This window comes from Amborella trichopoda, chromosome 5 (assembly GCF_054954075.1).
Source record: "Amborella trichopoda isolate Santa Cruz 75 chromosome 5, AtrichopodaSantaCruz75HAP2 v2.0, whole genome shotgun sequence".
NCBI lineage: Eukaryota > Viridiplantae > Streptophyta > Magnoliopsida > Amborellales > Amborellaceae > Amborella > Amborella trichopoda.
In genome coordinates this window covers 2939289-2951228 of record NC_142340.1, presented here as the reverse complement: position 1 = coordinate 2951228, position 11940 = coordinate 2939289, and the positions used below count along the sequence as shown (strand labels likewise).

The 11940-nt window shown below is 36.0% G+C and overlaps 1 protein-coding gene across 2 annotated transcripts; it reads left to right on the top strand.

Moving 5' to 3' along the window:
- The first annotated feature begins 2240 nt into the window (after positions 1–2240).
- LOC18443357 (SNW/SKI-interacting protein A) lies at positions 2241–11940 on the top strand. 2 transcript variants are annotated; one of them, XM_006853549.4, is made up of 2 exons: positions 2241–2336; positions 9706–11940. In XM_006853549.4, exon 2 carries the CDS (start codon positions 9748–9750, stop codon positions 11548–11550), a length of 1803 nt encoding a protein of 600 aa, XP_006853611.1. In that variant the 5' UTR covers positions 2241–2336; positions 9706–9747; the 3' UTR covers positions 11551–11940. The 2 variants fall into 2 exon arrangements, with proteins under 2 accessions (XP_006853611.1, XP_088722978.1); XM_088866852.1 differs by having other exon boundaries at positions 2241–2863.

Genomic DNA, 11940 nt, shown 5'->3' with positions numbered 1-11940 from the left:
TAACTAAAAATAACAAAAAAATAAGTAATTAAATGATATACACATATAATGCAAGGCATATACCAAATAATTAATAAAATGTATTATAATGAAATAAAAAAAAATATACAATGAGACTATTTATCTTCGATACAAAGTAGTCACAATTAATCTTGACCGTTAGATATAAAATTGGGCGGTTAGATTTATTTCATTGACTAAGCTCAAAGTTAAAAAGAAAATTTATTGAATTTTGTGACCAATGTTAAAAAATTCGACTCAGAAAAATTACTCGGGACCTTGCCGGGGGGAATTACTCGGGCGAGTCCGAGTAACTTGCCCAATACCATATATTTTTAAAAAACAAATGAAGAAAAAATAATGGCTATATATATACAAGTGCCCCTTTTATCAATAAAATCAGGGATGGTGTGCTGGTTATTGTACCTTGGGTCAAATGACCTCTTTATGAGAGGTATTGAGCTCGATTATTTTTAAAGAGAGGTTGATGGGCAGGATTCGAATTCTCATTTGGGGTGTAGGAGGTTTGAGCGTGCCTTAAAAAACACGAAGGTTAATGTTCGGGGATTTGAACCCTCATTAAAAAAAGGTCATGGGGCGGGATTTGAATCCCTCATTGGAGTGAAAGTCTACTCGTTAGCACTTATAGTTAAGGCGCGAAAATATTGTGTACAACTAACTTTTCCAAAACTTGTCTAGCCCATGTGCCGAGGCCGAGTTATTAGGCCGAGTCCGAGTCGGAGTTGCTTCAATTAAGTTTTAAAACGATGTTTGTGAGACACCCAAAGTATCAAATTTTACATTGGATGGTTATAAGTAATTGTGACCTGCTTTTATAAATGGTAAATAGTCTTATAGTATACAATTCCATAAAACAATGTTATGAAGAGTATGTTGATTTTAGACATTGGAGTTTACTCCACGATCCAAACGGTCCCAACACCTAACAAAATAATATTGTATAAGGAGTATTACTTTCGCATAATGAAAATGGTATGATAGAACAAGTAAACCCTCACCTCATAACTCATTGAAAATTGTAATTCAAGTATTAAAAAACCTTTAAATCAATCATATGAGGTTGCACATTATGGTTGTGAAAAAAATTAAGATTTCAAATTCTAAAAATAGTGCATATTATAATAAAAGGTGCAATTAGCATACAGATGCATATGTAGCTGTAAAGGTAAGGTGCACCTTCAATTTTATCATGGTATATAATTTTGATGTAAAATGTTATGAGGATTATCTCAAAATCTATTTTTATATCTAATTATAAAATTTTAAATTTAAAAAATAGTTAAAATCAAATAGATCTATAAACATATGAAAATCTTGAAAATTGACGGTATAAATAGTATGTTGTAAAATGCACTATTTTTTAGACTTAAAATCTTTTTATTTTTTATGGTCATACATCTCGATGTCGAGATGATCAATCAAAGAGTTTTTCAACATTAAAACTTTATTTTCTAATGGATTTTTGAGGTGCATCCATAGTTCTACATTATAAGTTGCATCCTTATATAAACTTTTTTTTATAACAAATCATTGAGTCCTAAAAATAAGAGCTGATATATTCGCCAGATTTATAGTATTTTTTGAGTTTCAACATTTTATTATTGATATCAAAAATTAATTTTGGAGTCATCATAGTCATTTTTTATGCTGAAAATGAGGGATGCGGATTTGAAGTGTGCCTACTCGGCATAAAAACTTCATCCTTTGTGTAAACTGTAAAGTATGCAGTTTGTATAGAGCCAAGGCTCTTAACAATCAAAGTAAAACACCTCTTCAAATGGTATTGAAAAAAGTGATTTCAATATCAAAAGTCTTTATGATAGCCTTACAGTATATTTTTATTTTTAATTATAAGATTTAAAATTTTAAAAATAATATAAATCACAAATCTATAAAAAATTAAGAATCTTAAAAATTCACACTAAAATATGCGATACACTATTTTAAAAAACTTTAAAATCCATTTTATTATCATGTCCATGCATCTTTATTGATATCGAAATGATCATTTTGAAATTTTTGAGGTGGGCTCTCATATGATTGTTTAGAGCAGCAGTTTTTCCGAATGATACAGAGACTAGGGGTGTTTATCGGACATCTGTCCGAAGGGGTAGATATGCAGTATGCTCGAGCTGGAGCACAATATACGAGCACTTTCATTTAATGATTTAGGAACACCACCATGTCCAGATGCCCTGAGAATTGAGCAGCTTTCTCTCTCTTTCTCTTTTATTTTTTTCTCTCTCTCTATCTCTCTATCTCTCTCCACTGAACGTCTCTCTTCATCAACCTATCTCTTGCTCAAACGCCTGCAGGTACTCTCTCTCTATCTATGTTCAACAACTACGTAAGGATAACAAATTGTTGGTCCCTTATCGAAATTTGGGATAATAATTAGTTGGCGAAGAGCCGAAGCCTTGTTTTTTTCACTCAGATCTCAGTTTTCTTGATCTAATTAATGGCGTCTCTACCAGATGTTATTTATTTAGGGTTTCGGCCTCCATTCATGTACCTGCAACCTGTACCTGATGCTTTTCTAGGGTTATGGGGAATACTTGGAGTTTAGAGCGCGATTCATGTCTAGAGTTTTTGAGAGTATAGGTTGTCAGGTTTGTGAGGTTTTTGAGCTTTTCATGTGGTAAATAGAGGTTTGGGGAGTCAGGGTTGGGAGGGCTTCCGAGGTGCAGAGCTATAATTGAAATTTAAGTTTTTTTTTGTTTTCTTTTTTTTTTTAGTTTTATTGGGTAGATTTTTTAGAGTGAAAATTACAGGAGAAGGTGGATTTCCGGGCTTGATGGACCTAAAAATAGTTTTGACGCTTCTTTCTATTAGGGCTTATCTGGTAATTAAAGGATGGAATTTTTTGATATTGTTTTTCTACAGGTTGGTCTTAGAGAGAGGTTTGTGTTCGATTTATTTCGTGAGTTGCAAAGTCCATTTGGGGCCTTTTTTCTTATTTTAGTGTTTGTGTGTATTTTAATTTTGTGATGAATCTTAAATTATTGTGTTAATTAGGAAGTTTTATGGTAATTGTCATTGGTAATTGTCATTAATGTATTTATCTGTCAAAAACAGTAGTTCGTTCTTTTTTTAATCACTGACTACATATGATTGCAGAAAAATTACCGAATTTGACAATGTATTTATTTCTCAAGAAGAGTGGTTTGGCCCAAAAAATTTACCAACTTAATTTTATGTACATCTGAAAGTGACCTGATAATGCTTAATTAAGATTAGGGTTTGTTTCTGCTCATCAAGCTTAGTTTTTCCTGACAATTAAAAAAAAAAATATTAGTTTTTTCCTGTGAAATTAAATGTTTTAATCTGACTTGTCTTGTAGGTTTCCTCAATGCAGTCTCGACTTTGATTATTGATTGACTTGACTAGAAATTTGGCAGTTTAGGGTTTATATTGGATGCTTGGGTTATTATACACCAATATACTGGATGCTTGGATTATTATGCACTAATATTGTGATGGTTTAGATGTTATTATTGGTGCAAGTTGAGAGCATGATTACTATCAATCCTACATAAGTACTTAATGTGCATTTGATCTAGGAATTTGGGGACATAATTTGTATTTCTTTGAATCTTCCTTTCTATGCTTTTGTTTTGGCCTAGTTGAGACTTCATGAGTCATGATAGAGTAATTCCATTTTGAGCATTTGAATGTTTTCATGGTTCCATTATGATCACTGAGTTCAATTGTGATCGTCATCATCATCAACAAAGCCTTTTTCCAACTAATTGAGGTTGGCCACATGAATCCTACTCAATTCAATCCCAGAACAGTTGTAAATACTAGTGTTTTAAAAATCGGAATCACCCGTTCCAACCCAGGAATCGTCGGGGACCGTCTCAGTTCCTCGATAATATCAGGAACCAGGCGGTTCCCAACAGAACCAACTGGTTATCAGACATAACCAGCTAGTTCGGTTAGATATGTCAGGGAACCTATCGATCCTGCCTGATTCCCACAAATTTTTTAAAATATTTATTATTATTATTATTTTTTTAAAGTTTTTTATTTATCAGAGGTGGCCAGACATCTTTTTGTGGATGGCCACACACACACTTTGGGTCCATGGGTTGGACCTCCCGGTTCACACTTTTTTTTTTTTTCAATCTTTTTATTTGTAATTTTTGGTAAAGTAGCCCACCCCCTCTCATTAAAATTGGGCAGCCACATGCCAAATACGCATTGCTTACTAGCTGTAACCCATATTTATAAGAGTCGCCTCCCCTTGAACTTCCAACCATCTGCGATGTGAGACTAAAAATGACATTGTCGGTGCTTGTAAACTTCCAATCAGTGTTCGAAAAGGTGCCTGCCTGACCACCTAGGCGAAAAAATTTGAAAAATGACTAGGCACTAACAAGGCAGGGTCATTAGGCGTTCTGCATCAAGGCGCTCGCTACGGCGGGCAAGGCGCCGCCTAGGCGCTACAGTCTAGGCACCCGTGTAGGCGCCGCGTAGTGAAAGTGGCCAAAGGGCGGAAAATGGGTCTCGACGAGGTCAAAAAATGTAATTTTTCCCCCATAAAAATTGGGGAAAAGGGTTTTGGGGGGTATTCTAAACCCCCAAAACAAAAACCGAGGATTTTAGTGTGAGAAAACTCTAAAAAAAACCACTCATTTGAGATTTTCAAATGATCAATAAATTTTTGTTTTTTCAATTTCTTCCCAAAGCAAAGGCAATAGTTTGAGGGTGGATTTGGAGCTTGTAGTAGTTTATTTTGAGGACTTTTGGCTCTCAATACCCGAGGTTTGCATGAACATCGATTTGATTTTGATATTTTCTAAGTTTATCATATTTGAAAGACGGTTTTTATTTTATTTTTCTACAATATATTATAATATGAATCATACGTTTTTATTTATTTATTTATTACGATATATTTACATGTTTATAGGTAAAAAATTGATTTTTTTTTTTTTTGTGATTAATTGAATTTTTCTCATTTGGTCGATGAAATTGAGCATATATCATATTCTTCTATGAATAGTTTATTCCTTTTTGTACAATGTGTCATGTTTTGATATTTTATTATTTTTGTTTTACTTAATTTAATGAATAATTAATTATGTATGTATGTGATATCATAATGAGTTAAGCCTTATGTGAGAAACTAAGATCTTATATATTCATTTAAGTCTTATTGTAAAGTAATATTAAGTCATACCTCATACTGTTTTGAAACTAACATCTTAATGATATCATATCATATATGATATATTTTAATTCTTAAATTCTAACTTATATGATATCTTAATGAGTAAAGTCTTATTGTAAAACTAACATGGTAGCAGCTTAATTGCCCTAAAACTTGCTTTTTGTCTATTTCACGAGGCGTCTGGGGCTCTAAACTTGCCCTTAAAAATCGCTAAAGCTTAAAACCCTGCCCTAAAGAGTCCATTGTTGTTTTATTTTTTGGGGGGGGATGGGGGGGTTCAATTTTTATGAGGATTGTGAGGGTAGCCTAGTCTTGGGCGGCCGCCTCCACTTTTTTGACCATTGCTTCCAACCCTCCCCATGAATTTCCAACCACTTGTATTTGTTTGGCATACTATAAAATTAGCATTGTCTTATTATAATACATTGTACAAGAGTACAAGACTTTTATTTTATATAAATACATTGTCTTATACACTGTCTTAATTCTTAAATATATCATATAATACATTGTCTTATACTTCCTTACAATGTAATATGTAGAAATTTAATTTCTTTTAGAAATTAAGAAAATTTAGGACAATGTATTCAAAAGTTTTTCCTACTATTTAGAAACTTAACAAGATTTCTGAAACTTCAAATAGAATGAGCATTCGAACCTATGATTCTGTTCATTCAATAATTCAAAGAAAATCCCTAAAATTTGACCAAAATTTTACATAAACTTATTGAGTATGATGCTAAAGTTGCTGAAATTTTATCCAATACTTCAAGAAAACATCTGAATTTTTCACCTATATTCTTTGAAATTTTTGGTTGGGAAATCTTTTGTTCCTCCAAAGCTGTCATTGGGTTGTTTTTGTTCTGCCTTTTACGATCTCTTAACTTCCTCTTATAAGTCTCATTCTCTCTTCATGTTCTCAATATTTATATATTTTTGATAAAATGATGAACGTCCATTATGTATTGCCCCATTTTTTTCTTGAAACTTTACAAACCAGATTTTTAAGAAATTTTAGCTTTTTTTTGAAATTTTTTAAGGCCAGATTGTCCCGAACTGTCCGATCTGGATTGTGACCCACTGATCCGAAATAGTTTCTTGGACGATCAATTCGCTTGGCTGATTCAAGTCAAACATTGGTAAACACTATCACAAAGTTAGCATGAGCTGTGACCTGTTTTAAAATATCATGAAAAGTATTTTGAAAGTTAACTAGTGTATATATGATTATCACTTCCTCAATTTGATTTCAGTTGCTTTTTCATTTGAAATTCGGAAATGAAGCTCTTGTGCTTCTTGTTTATTTTTTGGTTGGATAATTTGTTTCTAATGTGTTATTGTGAATTGACGACTGTACTAAATTCTTCTAGGCACACTTGAGAAAATAGGCGTCCAAAAATACGTATTTTTTTTATTAAATGTGTCTAAAAATGACATATTAATCTATCATCGTCATCCGAGCCTTATTCCAACTATTTGGGGTTGGCTGCATGAATCTTGTTTTGCCATTATACTCTATGAATGGGCATACCCCCAGTAAGACCATATGTCACCATATCTTTTCTCACTACTCCCATCTATATCTTTTTGGACCTTCTTGTTGCCCTTTTAGAGCCTTCCATTTGAACCAAATCGCATCTCCAACTGGTGCTGTGTTAGATCTGCGTTGCACATGGCTAGCCCACCTAAGTCTACTTTCCCTCATCTTATCACCTATTGAAGCCACAACTTAATTCCCAAATATATTAATCTAGTAAGCTTTAATATCTTACAAGTTATATTTCTTATAGGGAAGTTAGCAACCTCAAAATTCTAGCACAAACTTATAATTTGACTTTCATGATTCTATTTATAGAACCGATTTCCAATAATCTAGTATAGTTAATTTTATTAAGATATAATTGCAGATTGTATTATGCCTAGGATCTACATCAATAGATATTGTACTTGATAATATTAGCATCAAAGAATGAACACTAGATATGCCTAAGGCTGGCAAGTAACTGGGCCAGAGCAAAGCCCAAACATAGACACCCTAGAGGGCCAGCCCGGCTTGACCAAAGGGCCCTAGCCCAAGGCCAGCCTTGCCCGACCTTGTTAATGCTATAGGACTAAGCTAGGCCTTAATTAGCTTGTGGAAGATAGTTTTCTATTTGATTAGAAGAATTCTAAAAGATAGTGCTCCTATTGTGTAAAGGCTTAGTTTCCTTATCTATAATAGTGTTTGCTTGTGGAAGAGGGGACTGCCTAAGCCTCCCCTCTTCCACAAAGTATGGAAGCCACCGCTTCCATGATTTAGCGTGGAAGGGGCAGCTTCCTAAAACAACATCAAAAGATTGTTGTATCTAGGGCTTGTGCAAGCCGCAAGTTCCATCTTGTGGCTTCCACAATCGTGCAACTAATTTGGGAGTCCTGTTTGGTTGAACTTGGATCTTCCAGTACCCAGAAGTTCCACCAAAGCAAACACTAAGCTAGTTGCCGAATCTTGGGAGTCCTGTTTGGTTGAACTTGGATCTTTCAGTACCCAGAAGTTCCACCAAAGCGAACACTGAGCTAGTTGCCTAATCTTAGGGGAGCTGGTGTTTAGGATTTTAGGAAAGTTAAGAATAGCTTGAGTCTCAAGCTAAGTTAAATATAGGGGTGAACCGTTACAAATATTTGTTTAGGCCAATGGCCAATTCATAATCCAAGTTGAATAATAAAATTTAGTTTTAATTATAGTGAAAGCAAAATTTAAAAGAGAGACTGAGAGACTCCTCAACTCCTTTTGTACTACTTTAGCCTAGGCTTGGGAGAGTCTCCCCGAGATTCCCTGAAACACTACCTCGCGGAACTCCATTTATTTTATTATACTCCTATAAACTTTCTCTTGACATAGAGATGACTTCACCATTTATGGTGGTTTTTACTTGGTTGGTGGATATGACATTATGGTGGATACAACTCTAGCATTTACTGTGGTTTTTATTTTTGGTCTCTCTCTAGAAGTTCATGTGGATTTCTCTCTATAGTTTGTTGCAATCATTCTTTTAATTTCTTGTAAGTTTTTTTTACCTCTAGAATTACTTGTGGCCTCTTTTTCTCTAAAGAGTATCTCATGGATTTTTTGTTATTTATCTCTGTTGAATAACTTAGAACAACATGGACCTAGAACAATACATGTCAGGAGGGGTGATTTGGTTCAAGTGGAAGGTTCTAAAGGGCAAGGGGAAGGCCCAAAAGAGATGGATGTAGTGAGAAAAGTTGTTTTGATTTATTGTGTGACTGAGGGTATGGCCTCTAATAGATCGGAATGGCGGAACGGGATTCATGTAGCCGACCATAAATAGTTGGGATAAGGCTCAAATGTTAATGATGATGCTGATCTCTCTTGAGTAACTTAATAGGTGGATAAAGTAGTAGATATGTTAAGAGAGCAGTTGATAGGCTCCTATTAATTAAACTTGTGTTAGGGAGGAGATGACGATGATGAGTAACTTAATAGGTATTTTATCTCTCTGGATTCGTTGATTATCTCTCTAGATTTTATGATTTTAGTGGAAACTCTCTCTCTCTCTCTCTCGCTAGGATCCATTGGGATATCATAATTTTAGCGCTTCTTAATGCCTCTGTCTATCACACACACACACACACACACACACACACACACACACACACACACGTCTCGGTCAAACAGCGCATAACATTGAGCCAATTTTATATAATAGTGCGATATTTGTGATTTGATCTTTGTCTGCTATTTATGTGTTATTGTGCACATGTCTTGCTCTTTTGTGGAACAACAGTGAAATTAAGGTTCCTTTTCTGGTTAGGAATTTCTTATTCATCATCTTTATATGTATTGATTTTTATTTTTTTTAATAGTTGTATCAGAATTCGAAGCTTTTCTAAGTAATAGTTAATACATTAATTTAGTTTGAACAAACATATGTTGGGATTAGGATTTCGAATTTCCTACTAAGGTTTATTTACTGAGTTTTGGGTTTGCGTTGAATTTTCATAGTTCTCTCAAATATGGCAAATCTTTCAATGCATTGGTGATTTTTTTTAGTAATTAATTCCTAGTTTTCTGGCTACCTGTTTCTGGTGGTTAGGTTTCATACTGGGGTTGGCATTTGTTATCTGCCTATCTCACTTCTTACAAAATCATTCCTGGAAGTTTTTCACGGGGTTTCAAGTCTGAAACTAGGGCTGGTTTCATAAATTACGTTAGTGTATTAAGTTCTGGAACTACATGCCTCTGAGATACATTTTACTTTTTCAGTTTATCGATTCATTGCTATCATCTTCCTTTCCCCCATTTTTCCTAGTAAATAAATAATTGAAGGTTTCTAGTTAGCATTTCTATTATGTTTCGTGGTATAAAAATAATTTAAGGTTTGTGATAATTTAGTACCCCAGTTCTTGAACTAATTATTCTTGCAAATTTGGTTAACATTTATATCATGATCCATAGAACAATATGATAAAGTTTCTGATTCTATTTACTGTTTCTCTTGCTCTTGCAGTTTATTCGAGGATTATATTCTTGGTAAATTTGGTGGCATGGTATGGCAACGTTGAAGGAGCTTCTTCCCCAACCAAAGTCGGAAACCACTGGTGTCTATGACTTTTCATCAGACCCATGGTTCAAAGATCGGTTCATTGACCCTGCAAAATCCAGTAGTAATTCAGTTTCCAAAGCCAAATCCATCCCTCCTTACGGGAAACGAGCTGGTTTTGTTCCTAGAAAACCTGAAGATTTTGGAGATGGTGGGGCCTTTCCTGAGATCCACATTGCCCAGTACCCACTTGGCATGGGCCGAAAAGAAGAGAAAAGAGACTCGAAAATCCTTCCCCTCACTGTAGATGCCCAGGGAAATGTTGCGTTCGATGCCATAGTAAAACAAAATGAGAATGCTTCCAAGATTGTCTACTCCCAGCACAAAGATTTGCTCCCAAAGTTGATTAATGATGAGGAAAAGAAGGATGAAGAGGAAGAAGAAATAGCAGAAACGACACAGAGAACAAAGGAAGCTTTGGAGAAGATAGTGAACGTTCGTTTGAGTGCTGCACAACCTAAGAATGTTCCCCAACAATCCACCGATGCGACATTCATTAAATATAAACCTTCACAACAATCAGCTGCATTCAATTCGGGTGCAAAAGAGAGGATTATCCGTATGGTTGATATGCCTGTTGACCCACTTGAGCCCCCAAAATTCAAGCACAAGAGGGTACCTAAAGCCTCAGGTTCACCACCAGTTCCTGTTATGCATTCACCACCTCGCCCTGTTACAGTGAAAGACCAACAAGACTGGAAAATTCCCCCTTGTATTTCTAACTGGAAGAATCCAAAAGGGTACACAATCCCCTTAGACAAGCGTCTTGCTGCTGATGGGCGTGGGCTTCAAGAGGTTCAGATCAATGATAACTTTGCAAAGCTCTCAGAGGCCTTGTATGTTGCAGAGCAAAAGGCTCGAGAAGCTGTAGAGATGAGGTCTAAGATACAAAGGGAGCTTATGCTTAAGGAGAAGAATAGAAAGGAGCAAGAGTTACGTGCTCTCGCTCAAAAGGCAAGGTCAGAGAGGACTGGAGCAGGGCCTGTAGTTGCTGCTGTAGATAAAGGCACAATTGATGGACGCGAGGAGATCAGTCCTTTCAATGGAGGTGAGAGAAGGGGAGATATGGAGAGGATGAAAGAAAATGTTAGAGAGACAAAGGAGGAGAGAGAAGAGAGGCTGAAGCGTGAAGCGATACGTGAGGAGAGAAGGCGGGAGCGAGAGCGGGAGAGGAGATTAGAGGCAAAGGAAGTAGCCATGGGTAAGAAGAGCAAGATAACAAGGGATAGGGATAGGGATATTAGTGAGAAGGTTGCTCTTGGCATGGCCACTACTGGTCGATCAGGTGAAGTCATGTATGACCAAAGGCTTTTCAATCAAGAGAAGGGTATGGAGTCTGGTTTTGCAGCTGATGACCAATACAATATATATGACAAGGGTTTGTTTACTGCACATTCTACGCTCTCTACTCTCTACAGGCCTAAGAAGGATACTGATTCAGATGCGTATGGAGGGGCCGATGAGCAACTCGAGAAGGTGCTCAAGACCGATCGATTCCGGCCTGATAAAGGTTTTGCTGGGGCCAGTGAGAAGGCAGGACCTAGAGATAGGCCTGTTGAGTTTGAGCAAGAGGCAGAAGAGGCTGATCCTTTCGGTTTGGATCAGTTCTTAACAGAGGTGAAGAAAGGGAAGAAGGCTATGGATAAAATAGGGGGTGGCGGCACCATGAAGGCCAGTGCTGGTGCTGCAATGAGGGAGAGCTACGAGGGAGGGTCAAGCAGGACCCGTGTTGACTTTGAAAGGGGTCGGTGAAGAAATTTTATGTATTATGTAGAAATTACGAAATGGGATAGTATATGGAAATATGGAGACTTATGGTGGGGCATGGTCCTTAATAGAGCAGAATGACACGAATAAGATTCGTGAGGTCGACCCAAATTAGTTGAGAAAAGGCTTCGACAATGATAATGATGATCGGAAGGGTATAGACCTTGTAGCTTTGTAGCCTCATGCTAAATTTGGTTTCATCAAGGTGTATGAAATTCTTCTGGTCCTAGTTTTACTTGAGGGGCTGAGTAAATTTCTTGGGACTTGCAATCAGCATTTAACTGCTCTATCTTAATTTTTTATGTGTGTGTGTGATGGATGAACAAATTTATCTATCTTTTTGGCCTTATGGGATGTATTTTTTCTTAAGCTGTA